The following is an 18,795-nucleotide window of genomic DNA, read 5'->3' as shown; positions in this document are numbered from 1 at the left end:
GGTGGAGTTTGCACATCCTCTCCTTGTCTATATGGGTTTACTCCGGGTGCTCTGGTTTCCTCCCACAATTCAAAGATGTACAGATTAGGTGAATTAGCCGTGCTAAATTGCCTGTAGTGTTCAACGAAATGCAGGGTAGGTGGATTAGTCATGCAGGATTACAGAGATACCGGTAAGGGGGTAGGTCGCTATTCGGAGGGTTGGTATGGGCTCCACGCTGTATGGATACAATGATTCATCAAATACCTTCCGGAGCATCGAAAGCTAAGGGGTGACCTTATTAAGTTTTACGAAATCATGAGGGGCATGGATAGGGTGAATAGTCAAGATCTTTTCCTCAGGGTAGGGGAGTCCAAAATTAGAGGGCATAGGTTTAAGGTGAAAGAGAAAGATTTCAAAGAGGCCTCAGGGGCAACTTTTTTCACACAGAGGGTGGTGCATGTATGGAATGAGTTGCCAGAGGAAGTGGTGGAGACCTGGTAAGATTACAGCATTTAAAAGGCACCTGGATGAGTTTATGAATAGGAAGCTTTTCAAGGTTATGGGCCAAATGCTGGCAAATAGGACTAAATTAATTTAGGATACCCTGTTAGCATGGATGAGTTAGACCGAAGGGTTTATTTCCATGCTGTACATCTCTACGATTCTATGACTCATTGGGTTGGTGAAACATTCATGTTAGGAAGAAAAACATCCAGCAATGCAGTTAGATATTCTTTCCTTCTAAATTTGGGCTTAATCAAAGGCAAGTATCTATATTTTTCCCAGAAATATGGAATAGAAATGAAGGATTTCATCAATGAAACATCCTTCAAGTGCTTGAATTCAAAACAGAACTCTGCTTATTCAGGTACAAACAATGACTGTCTTTAATGGAAACTATATGGAATATCTGGGTGTCATAGTTCAGTAGAATGAACGCTGAACACAACAGTCACAGGCTGGCTCACTGATAAGCAATTTAAAAATCTGTAAAAATACCAAAATTACGTACAAACAAAAATCAAAAAAGGCAGAGAGTGGTGAGCCTGTGGAGTTCTCTGCCACAAAACAGAGTATGTTTTCAAGAAGAAGACAGATATTGTTCTTAGGGCTCAAAGGGATCGAAGGTTTTGAGGAGAAAGCACGAACAGAGGACTGAATTGGATGCTCAGCCAGGATCATACTGAATGACGCTGCAGGCTCGAAGGGCTGAACAGCCTACTTCTGCTCCAAGTTTCTATGTTTCAATGCTAGTGGAATGATGGCCTTTATGTCCTGGGAACAGACCTCTGGGAGCTTGGTGTACAAATTATAACTCAAACATACAAAATCTTGTCAGTTCTGAGGTTGGGTCACACAACCTGAAATGTTAACTCTGATTTATCACCACAGATGTTGTCCGACCAGCTGAGCTTTTTCAGCAACTTTTATTTTTGTTTCTGATTTACAGCATCTGCAGTCCTTTCAGCTTTTATACAAAATCTTGGTTGCACTATAACTGGTGTGCTGTAGGCATGTGTGATAATGCACCTGTGAAAGGATATATTGATCTCAGAGAAAGTAGAGCGAAGATTTACAATGCTGATACTTGGACTTATTTCCATTATGAGGTCAGATTACACAAAGTTGGATTATATTCCTTGGAATTTAGACATTCAATGGGAGCAAGTTTAAAGTTTTTTTAAAGTCCAGTATTAAGGAAAAATTAACAGGTGGACAAACAGAAACAACTTCTGTTGCTTGCAAAGTCGAGATACACAATAACAAGTCTAGATAACAATTCAACCCAGATCTTTCAGGTTTTGGTACACTTCAATATAAAAAGAATGACAGTGGTTGACAACCTTCTTCACAAGCACCAATAACGCCGCAATGATAAATTTGAAGCAATCTCCTTTACATTGTGGTACCCTCCTTCACCACTGCTCTACACAGACTTTGGTTCAAAAGTTGAAGACTTTCAAATCTTCAGTGCTGCATGGTTCTGGTAGGAGCGATGTCCTAGGAGATTTTTCATCGTTTGGGTAGCTTCTGTACAATCACAGTTGATGGAATCTGCTTGGGTGCATCACCATTTTTGCATTAGAGTCTTATAATGGCAGACAACTGAGATCCTGTGAAGTAAGCCACATTCACAAGCTCCTGATGGGAGGGATTCCTCTGGATCAACCCATTGCCTTCATTTGTAGATGTTTTGACCAATTCAAAAAGCAGCAGCTTTTGGGGCTCCGGTCGAGGGACTAGGCAGTATATATGAAACTACCCTTTGACTTCAATATCTTAGTTGTTAAAATTGATAGATCTTTTGTTGAGTATTGCTGAACATCCAGATATATGAAACAGAAGTAGACCATTTGACCCCTTGAGTTTGCCCTGTTATTCAATAAGATCTGGCTGATCTGTTTTGTGCTTCAAATTCCACCTTCACACAAGGCCAGCCTGTCCAACCTATCCTAAAAGGCAACACACTCAATTCCAGCTACCAATTCAGTAAACCTCCTTGGAACCACCTTCAATAAATAAGGAGATCGAAGTATTTGAGATGTGATCTCACCAATGCCCTCTGTAACTGAAGCATAATATGCCTACTTTTGTTAGATTCCTTATGGAATAAACAATAATATCCAATTAGCCTCCTTGATTATGCATTGTACCTACAAATTAACTTTGTGAGATTCATACACTAGAATACTTAAAATTGCTTTGTGCCCTGAAATTCGGCAGCCATTCTCCATTTTAATTAATATTCCGTTTCTTCATTCTTCTTGCCAAATACAAACAAATTCACATTTTCCCACGCTGTACTCCACCTGCCAAAATTTTGCCCACTCATTCAACCTATATTCATCTGTAATTTCCTCATGTTTTCTTCACAATATACTTTTATACCTATCATGGCATCAACTGCAAATTTAATTGGCATGCTTTCAGTTCCCTCAAAGCTATTTATGAAATTATAAAAAACTGAAGCTCCAGCCCAATTTTTTACTGGACTCCTCTCGTCACGGTCTGCCAATCAAGAACCAATGTGTAGATACTCCCTGTTGTTAGCCACCCAGGCAATCTTGTATTATCCATTATCCCATTGTATGAATTTTTAATGTCAGCACCAACATTTGATGTGGCATCTCATCAAATGTTTTTGGAAATTCAAGACAGAACAGCTACAAACTGCCCAGAAAAAGTCACAAGAATATCAATTCAAGGGGAAACCTGCAACCTTTGCTGCTTTGGAAGAGTGCACTTAGCAAGTGGACTCAGATTGGTGAAGACATTGTCTGAAGAACACAGCTGCTAATGTTAATTGACAGTTAATCCCCCTACTTTGTTTAAATTTCAAACTAGGCCGGGCAGGGCATTGAGAAATGAACCTGAAAACGACCATCAGCTGTGTTCTTCACTTGAAAAGGGTACAATGCATATACATGTTCTTTGTGTCTGCATATATGCAGCCTCCAGCACACTTAAGTATGCTACACTGTGAGCATGACTGATAATCTTAAATAGATTGTCAACATAATTCTTCCAAATTCAATTCCATGAAATATTCAAGTCCTGTACTACCAAATGGCTTCATCTTTGGTATCTGAAGATATTACTAGAGAAGGAGAAAAGCTGATTATGGGGTTAGATCAGGTCAGCCATGATCTCAGTGAGTGACAAAACAGACTGAACAGGCTGAATGGCCTATTTTTTATCCTAACTTGATGAATCAAGTGTGTCACACATTAACTATATTGGTTTAAGAATGATAACCACGACAAAAAAGACAACAGCAAGAACAGTACTAACATTCTGAACAAACAAACCTCGTGACAAGGCTGTTGTTATGCATTCTTGTACAAACTGTTGATCAAAGAGCAAATCAAAGAAGTAGAATTACAAAAAGAGTTTAAGGTATTTTTATAAACTACAGGTGCCATAAAACCAAATATCTAAGAAGAAAAAAATTACAAATGCCCTGCACTTCAATCAAATAGGTTTAATGCTTTGTGGAAGCTTTCATCAGAGTACAGCAAAAAAAAAGAAAACAAAACAGGCAGAGATCAGATTTTATTGTTAAATGAAGTGCATTGTGATCTAGAGTGGACTGCCTGACAAGGCAGGAAAGAAATTCAACAGTAATTGCCAAAAGGTAGTTAAATAAATATTTTAAAAGGAAAAATTGTAAAGCTATAGAGCATGATTATCACTAATCAATAATTACGGGAATAGGGCTAGTTAGTAAGTTCAGACAGTCATAGTCATAAAATCATTGATACCTTATGGCGTGGAAGCAGGCCATTCAGCCCATTGAGTCCCCCCCTTCTAAACCTGCATTGACTTTGGCCAATGTAGCTACCCTACAGATCTTTGAACTGTGGGAGGAAACCACAGCACCCAGAGGAAACCCACACAGCCATGGAGAAAATTTTCCAACTCCAAATAGATAGTAGCCCAAGGCTAAAATCCAACTCAGGTGCCCGATGCTGTGAGGCAGCATCGCTAACAACTGAGCCACTGTGCCAAGCTCTGTGATTTAGGAAGGGAGAAGCAGGTGGAAGTTTAAAAGTACTGGGGTAATGTAATTTTGTGGAGTATATAGAGACTGACTAGTTGCAGTTTCAATTCCTGATATGCACTTACTTAGCTGCACTTGGACTGACTGCATTAGGGTTAGAATTGGCCTTTGTATAACATTACAATATCAGGAAAAAAAATTAGTCAGCTTTCCCATTTTTGGTTTCAGTAAATGTTGCCGGAAAATTAATCTTTGGGAACATGATTGGGCTCCCTGTAATGGTACTTTTATCTAATTCTTTTGCTGGCACAAAGAGAGAAAATTATGGAAATACATGTGTGAATGGGACCACTTACAAAGCATGGTTGGCCAAAGATGACAATTTACGTGCATCAGAACCCAACTAACAAATTCAGACATTAAACAGAAGCCTGCGATTCACTTGGCTCCAGTCTTTAGAATAGATAATACAGAGAAATGGGCAGCTATGATTTGATGCACTATAACATGGGTGTCTGGCACATGCACAATACAATAGAAGTGGGCAGCCAAAAGCCATCATCCAAAACCAATATTTGACAGCACAGTTACAATCAGGCAGTGATATTACAGACGGTTGATCAAAAACTGAGGCTTAAGATTTTCCTGTTCACTTGTCCGGAAAACTAATCTGGCTGTTATTAAAGGACAAGCGACCACCACTCTTTAAAGTGGCATCGCTACTTCTCAACTCTCGAGACAGGTGACCCAAAGGTCTGGTTAGAGCGTGGGCTAAAACTATATCACAATCAAGTGGCATTTCAATTCAAGAAGAAAATATAATGCATGCAGTGCTTTAATAAGGTTGCTCAGTGACAGAATTTACTATAGGAGCTTAGAATCTGGAAATGTTACTTTCTTCAACTACATATAATTGTAATAGATAAGTATCTGAATTTTACAGGGATTGCACTGTGTCACAGTGCTAGTCAGACTCACTTTCCTGAAAAGTGATGAGTGCATTAAGTTACATGTAGATGAATATATCATGTACCAAAGATATTTCAAATTTTACAGATCTGCTTCCCAGGTCACACATTGCAATACCATAATGTACAATTGAGAGAGCAAATGTGTTTAAGACTGAAGGGCATAAGTTTAAGGTGAGAGGCAAATGGCTTCACATGAGATCTGAGAAAGAAATCTTTCATGCAGAGAGTGGTAGATATATGGAACTTGCTGGCTGAAAGGGTGGTGGAGGCAGGTACTCAAGCAACATTGAAGAACAGTCTTGACAGGTACTTGAAATGCTAAGGCATGGTAGGCTATGGACCAAGAGAAAGTAAACAATATTGGATGTTTGTCTGCACAGACACAGTGGTTCAAAGGGCCTGTATGTCTCTATGGCTCTCTGACTCTGTCATGAACGATGTGGAAGCCAGGACAGCTCAGTCACATGACGCCAAGAATAATATCAAAGTTAGACCTAAGCTTTGTAAGTGTACCAGGGTCTACTCTGCAGATCATTCAAATTGCGTAATAACCAATGGCACTCTACTGTGAAGTAATTTACTGAAAACTTATTTTCATCTGCAAACCCAAGAAAATATAGGAACATATGAATTGAAGCATTAAATTCTTAGCATTCTCTGCAGGTTACTTAAATTTACCATTTGCAACGTAACTCTATTGACTCTCCTTTGCCAAATGTCCCTAAATAGCCCTAGTTCTCGAAATCTATTGATCCCAGACAGATTAATAATGATGATCAGCATTACTTCCCCTTTACTGAAGAAAGTTTCCATGTCAAGTTTTGTTTACTTCATTTCCAGAAGACTGAGTTTAGCATGCAAAGTGAACACAGTTTTTAAATTTTCAACTGAAAACATTGAACAAAGATGTAACACTAGGATTCCAGTGCTCATCATTATCTTTTTTTTGTCACTATTGCACCTTTGGGAACATGATTTTGCAAGACAATTGAAATTTAAAAAATGACAGATCAAAACAGGCAAATACTGAAACAACTCGTCATCTGTATTAAAGTAGATATACTGAAGTGCCAGCAAGCTCAGAAACTCCACAATATTAGGTGGCAATAAACGTTCTTTATTCATCCTTGTGGCAGCTTTCTTGTTGAGGCTTGAATTTCATAACAAGTCTTTCTTCCATATGCCACTTACTTGTGTCAGCCTGGCTTCCCACGCTGATGTAACGATCGTTACTAGTTTGCCCTGTGTGAAAGTAGGCTTCTTCCTGTTGTGGTGCTTTGGCATTCTTCTCTGTCAGGAAAGAAACGGCTTCTGCAAGATCCCCATTACTTGCCTGCAAAAATCATGAGAATTACACTTAGGCTGGGGAATTAATAATGGGAATCCAGAAAATGGCAAAGTTGAATAAATGTATTGGATCAGTGTTCGCAAGAGAAGACAGTAACAGCATTCCAAAATTATTAAATAACTAAGGAATAAAGAGGAAAGGAAATAAGTACAATAATTATCACTAGAGAAAAAGTGCTAGGAAAATTAATGGAGCTAAAGACCGATAAGTTCCTCGCCCTGATGGAATGCGTCCTATGGTATTAAAGTAAGTCAATACAAAGATATTGGACACACTAGTAGCAATTTTCTAGGAATCATTAGATTCTGGAAAAGATCCAAAGGATTGGAAAACTTTCAATGTAACATTTTATTTAAAAAGAGAAGCAGACAATAAAACCAGATGACTATTGACCAATTGGCTTAATGTCTGCTATAGGAAAAGATTAGCAACTATTATAAAAAAATGTAGAGCACAGCATTTAGAAATGCTTAATAAATGAAGTCAGCACAACTTCATAAAAGAGAAATCATGCCCAACAAATTTACCAGATATCTTTGAGGATGTTACATACAAGATAGATAAAGAGGAAGCAGTGACTGTAATATATTTCAATCTTCAGAAGGTATTTGACAAGGTACCACATATTAGGCTACTTACCAGCCCATGAGTTTGAAGACAATATACTAGCATGAAGAGAGAATTGGTTAAGTAATAGAAGACATTTAGGCTATGGGAGGGGCAAGTTTTCAGGATGGCAGCAGATATATGAGAACATCACCCCTTGCAAGTTACCCTCCACGCCACTCATCATCCTGACTTAAAAATATATCACCATTCCTTCACAACATCCCGAAATTGTTTCCGTAAGGGTATTGTGGGTCGGACTACAGCACATGGTCTGCAGCAGTTCGAGGAGGCAGCTCACCACCACTTTCTTAAGGGCAACTAGGACCAAGCAATATAATGCTGGGCCAGCCAGTGATGCCCATGTTCCATGAGTGATTAAAAAAAACCTGTAACAAATGGAGTGCCACAGGGATCAGTGCTGAATCAACAATAATTTGCATTTAATGACTTGGATAAGGCAAGTGCATGTACTATCACCAAGTTTGCTGATGAAACAAAAATGTGTGGAAAGGCAACTGGTGAGGATGGCACAAAATGTTTGCAGAGGGATACAGACAGGTAAAGTCAGTGGGCAAAAACTTGGCCAATGGAACATAGCGTACAAAAGGAAGAACAGAAGAGCTGAATATTATTTGAATGGAGAAAGACTACAAAAAGAATACAGGGCAGAGGGAGTTGGGTGCCCTCACCCATGTATCACAAAAAGCTAGCATCTATGTTCAGTGGGTAATAGGGAAAGCAAATGGAACAGTAGCCTTCATTTCAAAGGGAGTAGAGTGTAAAAATAGGGAGATTTTGTTAAAACTACAGAAGGCACTAGTCAGACCACAGCTCAAATACCGTAAACAGGTTTTTGCCCCTCTCTGAAAGATAGGCACGCTGGTTTTGGAGGAAGACCAAACAAAATTCACTATACTTAATACTTTGTATGGAGGGACTCTCACATAAGGGGAGGTTGATCCTATGCTTACTGAAAATTTCTGAAGAAGGGTCTAGGCCCAAAACTTCAGCCTTCCTGGTCCTCTGATGCTGCTTGGCCTGCTATGCTCATACAGCTCTATGCCTTGTTATCTCAGATTAAGGGACTTGATAGGTTGGACGTAGAAAGATGTTTCCACTTATGGGAGTGTTTAGGACAAGATGGCCAGATCTCAGAATAAGGGGAATTTCTTCTCTCTGAAGATTGTGAATCTGTGGAACTCTTTACTTTAGAGGGCTGTTAAGGCCATGTCATTAACAATGTTCAAGGCTGATTTTTAATTATTAAGGGAATCAAGATTTCCAGGGAAAAGGCAGGAAAGTGGAGTGGCACGATTATCAGATCAGCCATGATCTCACTGAATGGCAGAGCAGACTCAATGGGTTGATTGGTTTGTTTCTAATCCTACAGTTTATCGTCTTACTCTCAGTGGACAAAGCTCCGGACTTTGATTAAGATTAAAATGAGTCTACAGAGAAAGACAGGCTGGAATAAATCAGTATCACACAGAAAGCAGCAATCAGACGGTAGGAAATGCCACGGGGAAGCACCTATTCCTGGCCTACCCCACATCCTCATCTACTGCTTTTGGACAAAACTATCTGCAAAGATGGGGTCAACATCCGCAAGTACACCAAAAGCATCCAGCTCAACCCATAATCAACTGCTGAAAGATTGCTTGTCCAACATCTAAGTTGAAACCACATTGTTACTCTCTGAAGCTGAACTTCTAACCCCAGAAGTGTCTCTCTAACAGCAACTACTTCCATCACTATAGCATTGCTCCCCACACTCCCCTGAGGTCCCATCCCTAGACGTACAAGTTCTTTGACTGTGATCTCCTCAGTTTGGCATTCTTTCATTCAGTTAAGAGAAGTTGCATCTTCAGCCAAGTAGACCTTGGTCTGGAATTTCCTGAATCCATCTGCTTTCCAGTGCAGTATTCACCACTAACTTCTTAAAAACAACACACATGATCAAGCTTTTGCTCCCCTGCCTTATATGTTCCTTCTTTGACACAGCATCTCAAAGCTGATTATTTTAATCAGGAAGCCTAGTGAGAGTGCTTTCCAACTTTCCTTCTTTACTCAGAGAGTAGTAAGAGAATGGAACGCTTTGCCTGCAACGGTAGTAGATTCGCCAACTTTAAGTACATTTAAGTTGTCATTGGATGAGCATATGGACGTACATGGAATAGTGTAGGTTAGATGGGCTTCAGATCGGTATGACATGTTGAGGGCCGAAGGGCCTGTACTGTGCTGTAATGTTCTGTGTTCTATGTTCTATGTTTACTGAAATGAGGCAAATGCAAGTCCTGTTGCGGTTTCAATAAGCTCGTGAACAGGGTATGTGCCATATGAATTCCAAGGTGTGTTACTTCTTTGCAGCAAACTGCAATCTACAGAACATTTTCATTACTAATACCAAGACTTAGTCTTGTTCTTATTAAAAAAATGACAGATCATGTAAAATACGTTTTAAATCAGAGCAGACTTGAGGGACCGAATGGCCTGTTCTGATTCTAATTTGTAATTTCAGATGTTTGAAACTACTGGGTCTCTTCTCTCTTGGAAGAGATAGTGTTGGGGTGGGGAGTTAAATAACAGAGACCTCTAAAGTTATGGAAGGTTTTGACAGTCCAAATAGAGAGAAAACATTGCCTTTTGCGGAGAAGAGTCATAACTAAAGACCATAAATATAAAATAGCCAGAAAGAAATTTCATCAAGGACATTCTTCACCCAAAAAGAGTGGTGAGAATACAGTCAGAGTCATGGAGTAAACCAGCATGGAAACAGGCCCTTCTGCCCAAACTGGGCCAAGCTAACCATGGTGGCCTCTGAGCTAGTTCCAACTGCCTGCGTTTGGTCCATATCCCTCTAAACCCTTCTCATCCACGTACCTATCCACATGTTTAAATTATGCTATTGTACTGCCTCAACCACTTTCTCTGGGAGCCTATTCCACAGGCACACCACGCTCAGCATGAACAAGCTGCTCTTCAGGTTCTTCTTAAATCTAACCCCTCTCACTTTAAACCTAGACCCTCTAGTTTTCAATTACCCATTCCTGGGAAAAAGCCCACATGCATTCATCCAATCTATGCCCCTCATGACTTTATACACTTCAATAAGGTCACCCCTCATTCTCCTACATTCCAAGGAATAAAGTCCTATGTTGGTCAACTTCTCTCTTCAACTCAGGCCTCCTAGTCCTCGTGAATCTGGCTTTGCACAATTTCCAATTTAACTCTGTCTTTTCTATAACAGGGTGGCCAAAACTCTACACAATACTCCAAGTGCAGCCTCACCAACAACTTATACAACTGTAACATAACACCTCGATCAATGAAAACCACATGCTAAATGCCTTCTTCACTATCCTGTCCACCTGTGATGCCATTTTCAATGAATTATGCATTTGTATTCCAAGGCCCCTTTTTTCCACAACACTCCTCAGGACCTTACCATTTACTGCATAAGTCTTTGACTTTCCAAATAGCAACACCTCACACTTGTCTGTAATGAACTGCGTTTGCAAAATCTCAGCCCATTTCCCCACCTGATCAAGATCCCTCTGTAATTTTTGATAACCTCCTTCAGTATCAATGATATCTCCTAATTTTGTATCATCCACAAACTTCCTAATCATGCTTGCACTGGAACTCTATCACACTAAGTAGTTAAAGCGAACAGTCTGGATGTAATTGGAAGCCAGATAAGTGCTGGAAGGAGGTGAGAATACATGGTTATGGTGACAGATTTAGATGAAGGAAGATTAGAAGCAGCTCTAGTAAAGCATAAACACTGGCATGGACTCATTGGGCTGAATGGCCTGTTCCTGTATTAAATATCCATTGTGATTGTGCATGAATGAAAAACAAAAGTACAATTGACAGGTTTTCATTTTACAGAATCTGCTCACTGTAAAAGTCTTCAGCTTTGAGTTTAGTTTCATTTTAGTGGTGCGAATGGTAACGTTTGTGGAAACTAGTACAAATGTCAATGGTAAAGCAGGATTTGTAAGCAGAGGTAACACGATGTGAAGCTGGATGAACACAGCAGGCCAAGCAGCATCAGAGGAGCAGAAAAGCTTGATGTTTCGGGTCTCGACCCGAAACATCAAGCTTTCCTGCTCGGTCTGCAGTGTTCATCCAGCTTCACACCGTGTTATCTCAGATTCTTCAGCATCTGCAGTTCCTACTATCTCTGTAAGGGTTTGTAAGCATGTAGTTTGCTACACCAACCCCAATTTATAGAATTTCACTTTGTTCACATTACGACATGAGGGCAGAGTAGCAATTCTTGTGCTAAAGTCTCTCACTTCGTCTGTGGGATGCTATTTCTGTAATTGATTTTTCCATTCACCTAATCGAAGCTGTTAGATTGTTGTAAAAATGCAACAGATGCACTAATTAGGGAAGAAATGTGCTGTCAAGCCACCATGCAATTCCACTTCCACACTAAGCCATTCAGTTGTACCAGACCAAAGATTAAAAACTTAATGGACTATAATCGCTCAAGTAGGTCCACTACCAGTCCCTCAATATAAAAAGGGATGGTCAATTAATGGTTCGTTGCCAGTGAGGCCTGGAACCTAGGACAAAATGTGTTTTGATGGGAAGCACTCCCAAAGTTACATTTTACCACTCAAGCAGAAAGATTACATTTCATATTGTTTCCAAGGCACGCACCCAGAATGCATGCTGTTGCAGATTTTGCTTTACTTAAGTTTTCATTAAACTGGATACATCTCTGTCAATTTCATTGTTACTGTCTAACTTTTTCCTCATGGTTAAAATTTAGGTTTGACAGGTTAATTTGGTTCACATGCAAGCACTCATATCTGAATCCGAAAGTCACAGGTTTGAATCCACAGTAGAATTTGAGCATCACGAGATCTTGTCTGGTCACTCAACACAATCCAAAGGGAAAGCTATGCTGTCAGAGGAATTCTCATTTTTGAGCAACATTAGAAAAACTGGGATGACGTGCAGAAATATTTTTAGTTACACAACGAGTTATTACAATCTGAAATATACTGCCTTAAACAGGTGCACTAATTAGGGAAGGGAATCTACTGTCAGACCTACATGGAGGAGAGAGGAATTAACTGCATACTAATACCAAAATGTCAGTAATGCCACAGTGGCTAACGGTCTTCTGTGCCATACAATTCTACAAAATCTAATTGCTCCAATGATAAGGATGGACTATGCAGCATTCAGGGCAGAGAACTGCTGGTTTTAAGTCTGCTACTGGTAATGGTGAACATTAAAGGCATGATATAATTGCAAGTTGTGATAGTGGTAGCTGACTCAAGATCATTATGTAGGTGATAAATTAATGCAGAATAAAAAAGAATTAATTTGTACACTGAAGCGCTCTGATTAAACGTTTTTCAGCTGAGATACTGGCATTATCATGCTGAATAAACCTGGCTATATCGGTAGAATGATCAGTGTCGAAGCAACTAAATGCTCATCTAAAATGCTGTGACCTTTTATTGGTATGTAACTCATCCATAGCTGAATATGATATTCTGCACACAACCAAACATACTGGCTTGTCACTGGCAGGAAGCCATTACTCCAATTACAATACTTCATAGCCCAGACAAGAACATCAGCACTAATTTTGTTTGTGTTAGTTGTTTTTAATCAGCGCTGACTCGATTAACCTTTTACATGCTGTAGACCTTGATGACTGTACAGCTGAACACAACATCCTAACCTAGGAACATGCCAACTTCCTTGTAAGAATTGTTAAACTTTTTTGAAATGGCAACTTGGGCCTCAGCTAGATGCATGGAATCAGAAAAAAAACACAATATAGGAGGGATTTAGCCTGCAACAGTGAGCATTTTACTGGAATTATCCATTCTAAAGCCATCTCCATGCAATGTGCTCATTCTTTACTGCAAACAATAAATGTAAATTTGTAACTACCTTTTAAGAATCATGGGATCTTACTGCAAAACAGACAGTTATTCAGTCTGTCAACACTTTTAAAAAGCTTTTTAAAGACTTTTGAAAATTCAGTTAACCCCATCTCCCCGCTTTCCCCACTAACCTGCAATTTTTCCCTTAAATTATCTCATTTTCTTTTGAAAGTTAATGAATTCACTGCCACCAGTCTTTCAGACATCACATTACAGATCATGATAACCTGTTGTGTAAAAAGATTTCTCATGCCTCCATTACTTCTCTTGTCAATTGCATCAACCTGGATCCTCCAGTTGCTCATTATTTGAGAAGTTGGGAACATTAAGCTCAATAAATTGCAACATACCTGTGAACTGGTCAAGGCAGTTTTTCTGTTAAAAAGTGTACAATACCTGTAAAGCTTGTTGCAGTAACTGTATATCATTGGTACCGGTGACTTCCCTCAATTGGTTCAGTAGTGTCTGTTGATGCTAGAGAATAGAAAAGAACAAATTACCATTACTAGAGAAAAGTGCTTTAAAAAATGTTAAAACTGAGATATAAGTTTATAGGCCCTTAGTTGGATAAAGGTAAGTAACACACTAGATCCAGAGACATATGTTTAAGTCCCACAATAGCTTTTGAATTCAATCTATCCGGTCTAAAAAGCCAGTACCAGTAACGAAGACCATGAAACTATCAGATTCTCAAAAGGCCTAGCTCACTAACATTCTTTAGAGAAGGAAAATATATCATCTCTACCCACACCGGCCCACGTATTCCTATAGCTACAACAATGTGGTTAAGCAATAAATGGCCAAGCAAGTCACTCAACTATACTGGAGGAGATGATTGACCAACATCTTCTCAAGGACAATTAAGAATGGGCAATAAATCCTGTAGGTGTATAAATAAAATCAAGTTTTCTGCACAGTTTTGGTTGCCATCTTACAAGCAGATTACAGTTATCGATAAGATACGATGTAATATTTATTAGGATGTCACAAAAACTGAGTACGCACGGCAATCAGGAAATAATGAATGGGCTTTTGCTCGTTTCTCTAAAAAAGACGGGAGTTAGAAGTGCCACCCAATAGATACAGAATTACTAAATATTTTGTTAGATGCAGAAAATATACTCATAAAATGGTTACACTAGGAAGGCTACTCCACTGTTCATTTCTGTGCCAGCTCTCTGCATGAGCAACTCAGCTAGTTTCATACCCCAGTCCTTACCCATCATCTCTTCAAATGGTTATCCAATTTCCTTTTGAAAACCATAACTGAATCCACCTCCATCACAATCTCAGTCAGAGCATTCTAGATCCTAACCACTTGCTGCATAATAAATCTTTTCATGTTACTATTGCTTCTTTTGCAAATCACCTCATGGTACACCCCTGGCAAGTGTTGTCAAATGAAATTTACTTAGGTGTGGAGGTGCATAATTCCTTGAAAGTGGAGTCGCAGGTAAACAGGGTGGTGAAGAAGGCATTTGCCTTCAATGGTCACTGCATCGAGTATAGGAGCTAGGATCTCATGTTGAACGGTACAGGACATTGGTACGGCGACTTTTGGAATACTGTTTTCAATTCTGCTATCCCTGCTATAGGAAGAACGTTGTTAAACTTTAAAGGGTTCATAAAAGATTTACAAAGATGTTGACAAGATTGGAGGGTTTCAGCTATAGAGAGCAGCTGAAAAGACTGGAATATTTTTCACTGGAATATCAGAGGCTGGGGTTTATAAAAATCATACGGGGCATGGATAAGGTGAACAGCTAAGGTCTTTTTACAGGGTAGGAGAGTCCAAAATGAGTGCGTATCGGTTTAAGGCGAGGGGGAAACGATTTTAAAGGGGCCTCAGCGGCAATGTTTTCATACGGAGGGTGGTGCACGTATGGAATGAGCTGCCAGAGGAAGTGGTGGAGGCTGGTACAATTACAACATTTAAAATGTATCTGGTTGGATATACAAATAGGAGGGGTTTAAAGGGATATGGGCCAAATGTTGACAAAGGGACAAGATCAATTTAGGATATTTGGTTGGCGTAGACAATTTGGATTGAAAGGTCTGTTTCCGTACTGTATACCTCTATGACTATCTGAATCAGAGTGTCTTCCTAACATTTATCTAACCAACACCATTAAAACAAATACCCAAGTCATCACTGCATTACTGCTTGTGTGATCTCGTGCAAATTATCTGCCATGTTTCTTTGTACTACAGCACTGATTACACTTAAAAAGCACTTAATGAGATGGAATGAGCTTTACATCCTGTGGTTGAAAATAATGCATGTGTTTTATTCTTTCCCAGATCTAAGTTTGTTTTTATAAAGGGTGGAATATAACTGCTGCGTTCTAAGACCTGAAGGTCAAGTCACAGAACACAGAACACCACCTTCCAACTGAACACATAATGTCTTTCTAACATTGTGGGCTGAAGGGCCTGTTCTGTGCTGTACTGTTCTATGTTCTATGTTCTATGTTCTAATTTCCAGTTAAGTGCAATGATGGGTGTGGTCAACTCTTAATAATACAAAACTCTAAGATGAAAGATAGATGTACCTTTACATAACCGATTCAATTCAAGTATAAAATGTGACTAATATGAGTACTCAAAGATGTAAAACAGAAGGGAAAGCAAACTGTCTCATCACCCGTAGTTCCAAATCTACATACAGACTATGAATTCCTTGTATTAGGTGCCAATTGTCAGGATAGGTGACCTGAAAGAGGTTTTTAAGATTATAAAAAAAGTTTTAAGATTATAAAAAAGTTTTTATAAGGTTGCTGGAAACCTGTTGCTTTCACTAGTCAGCAAGACCAAACGGGGGTGGGGGCTCTTATGGTGCACAGGTACTGTCCCTATCGCTGGACCAGACAGTCTGGGTTCAAGTCCCACCTGCTCTATGGGTGTGTAATAACATCCCTGAAGAGGTTGAGTAGAAAATATAATAAATCCAAAAGGAACCTCTATACCAGAAACTGTTTAGAATGAGGATGTTGCTACTACTTGGATTGGGCGAATACCCTAGGTGCATTTATTCAAACTGCACAACAAGGGAGAAAGAAAGAGTATACGTTGATGGGTGAAGCATAAACACCAGTATGGATAAACAGCCTGATTCTATAAATAAAACAGAAAGAACAGGAGAAACGCAGCAATCTGGCAGCATCTGTGGGAAGAGAAAGGCAGTTGCGTCTGCAGAAGTGATTCTATGTTGTAAATATGTCGAGATTCAAGGACCACAAGTTGATGCCTTGTGGTGAAAGGGGAAAGACTGGGACTACCTTAATTGTACTGATCATTGTGGAATAGAAAATACTGCTGTCTTGAAATTGTCAGATGCACGGCAAATATGAAGTCACAAAGACAATTTAACAGACCACAGGGAGCAACAAGTATGGGAGATAGTCTAGGGTAGGAAAGAGCTTGTCAAAGACAAAGTTCAGCAATGGAAACATTTGTATGAAGACAGACGTTTCTAGTCAGGAGACTGTATTTTCTAAGTGTGGAGGTTTTGTATAGCAGTGTCAAAGTTAAGAAAGCAGATGTGTCTGACAATAGAGATGAGGAAGTGTGCCAGAAATGGTATTCTCTATGGCCTTTTGGATATTAAACCAAGTCCCTGTCTTCATTTGCAGGTCAATGTGAAAGAGCCCATGGTACTACTGAAAACTGCAGGGAAACTTTCTCAAATGTACTGAGTCAATAATCATTTCCCAATCAATTCTATCACAATAGATTATTTTGTCATTATCACATTGTTGTTTGTGGGAGTTTGCTGGGTGAAAATCAGCTGCTTCATTCTCGACAATACAGAGATTGTGCTCCAGAAGCATTTCATTAGCTGTAAAATGTTTTGGAATGCCCTGAATCAGAGAAGGAACTGTATAAAGTCTACTGTTAACAAAGCGTGGGGCTGGATGAACACAGCAGGCCAAGCAACATCTCAGGAGCACAAAAGCTGACGTTTCGGGACTAGACCCTTCATCAGAGAGGGTGAAGGGTCTAGGTCCGAAACGTCAGCTTTTGTGCTCCTGAGATGCTGCTTGGCCTGCTGTGTTCATCCAGCCCCACACTTTGTTAACAGTAGACTTTATACAGTTCCTTCTCCGATTCAGGGCATTCCAAAACATTTTCTTATTTTCAGACTGGTAGAAATGCACTAGGCCCACAATACAATGATAGTGGATCAAAACTAAGAAAATCAACTATTTCTTAGATGAAAGGATTCGAATTGAGTTACAGCACAAGACGCAGTCTTGTTCAATGGTAAACGAGCTGTTTACCCTACTCCTGGCTCTGTTCCCTCTGCAGGGGGAGACAAGGCAAAAGTCAGCCATTGTTCCGTTCCTCACCAGCAGCCACAATCCTCACTGCTAAACACTGTGCATATAAGCCACCTGCATTTGTCTTACTCCAAGTCCTCCACACCCAAAAGAATAATCTCGATACACAAATGGCTAATGTAGGTGACAAGCAATTGTAGAATTTTCAGAAAGAATAGGCAGAAAAGAATAGGCATTAATTTAGCAAAACAAGGATCAATACAATGCTTTTATGGAAATGTCACAAGTGCAGATGGTTTAATGACGATTAACAACAAGTGTGCCCCAAAGGCGACAGTGCCGACCCCAGCTCGAAGTCAAAAAGACCAAGAGATTCAACCTTTGAATTCTTAGCCTATGTTGATTTCAGTTAGCTCACACTTAGTACGGTGAAACAAAAAAGAATCAACAAGATTATTTAGAAACATTTATTATATGTTGATTTCAATCAGAAAAAGCATCTATGTAGATTATGGCTATAAAAAACACAGACAGGCAATGGCCTAGTGGTATTAAACCTAGACTATTAATCCAGAAACTCAGCTAATTTTCTGGGGACCCGGGTTCAAATCTCATTGTGGCAGATGGTGAAATTTGAATTCAAAATAAATCTGGAATTAAGAGTCTACTGATGACCATGAAACAACTGTCACTTGTTGGAAAAGCCTATCTGGTTCACTAATGTCCTTTAGGGACAAAAATCTGTCAGCCTTACCTAGTCTGGCCAACATGTAACTTCAGATCCACAGCACTATGCTCGACTCTTAACTGACCTCTGGGCAATTATGGATGGGGAATAAATGCTGGCTTGGCCAGCGATGCCCATATCCCATGTATGGATAAAAAAAGCTGTGCTGAAATATAACCAGTACAATCTAAAAAGACACAGATTAATGAACAGCAACCACCTACCTAACGCAGTACAAGGGCTGAAGTTATATTAGTTATGTGGAAATCAGAGAAATTGACAGTTTCTCTTAGAGTAGCAGAGGTTAAAAAGAAATTCAATCATGAAAAGTTTTGATAGATTGATAAAAGACAAATTATTTCCACTGGCAAGACAGTGGAATCAAATTCTATAGGAACATTCAACGCTCTGGATAGTAGCTGGTATGTTAAACGATAATGTACAGCTTTATCTAAAAGC

The 18,795-nt window shown here is 39.5% G+C and overlaps 1 protein-coding gene across 5 annotated transcripts in view; it reads right to left on the bottom strand.

Annotated features, from left to right (window-relative positions):
- Positions 1 to 18,795, bottom strand: part of usp25 (ubiquitin specific peptidase 25) — a 181,935-nt gene that overhangs the window by 135,886 nt on the left and 27,254 nt on the right. For all 5 annotated transcript variants that reach the window (XM_059650133.1, XM_059650135.1, XM_059650136.1 and 2 more), the window contains exons 2-3: positions 13,726 to 13,803; positions 6,646 to 6,787 (exon numbers count right to left, since the gene is read on the bottom strand). In XM_059650133.1, the coding sequence (XP_059506116.1) occupies positions 6,646 to 6,787; positions 13,726 to 13,803 (220 nt within the window). The remainder of the gene's footprint in view (positions 1 to 6,645; positions 6,788 to 13,725; positions 13,804 to 18,795) is intronic.

The sequence above is a fragment of the Stegostoma tigrinum genome, chromosome 12, assembly GCF_030684315.1.
Source record: "Stegostoma tigrinum isolate sSteTig4 chromosome 12, sSteTig4.hap1, whole genome shotgun sequence".
Lineage (NCBI taxonomy): Eukaryota > Metazoa > Chordata > Chondrichthyes > Orectolobiformes > Stegostomatidae > Stegostoma > Stegostoma tigrinum.
The sequence above is the reverse complement of the archived record's forward strand: the minus strand, read 5'-3'. Positions and strand labels throughout refer to the sequence as shown.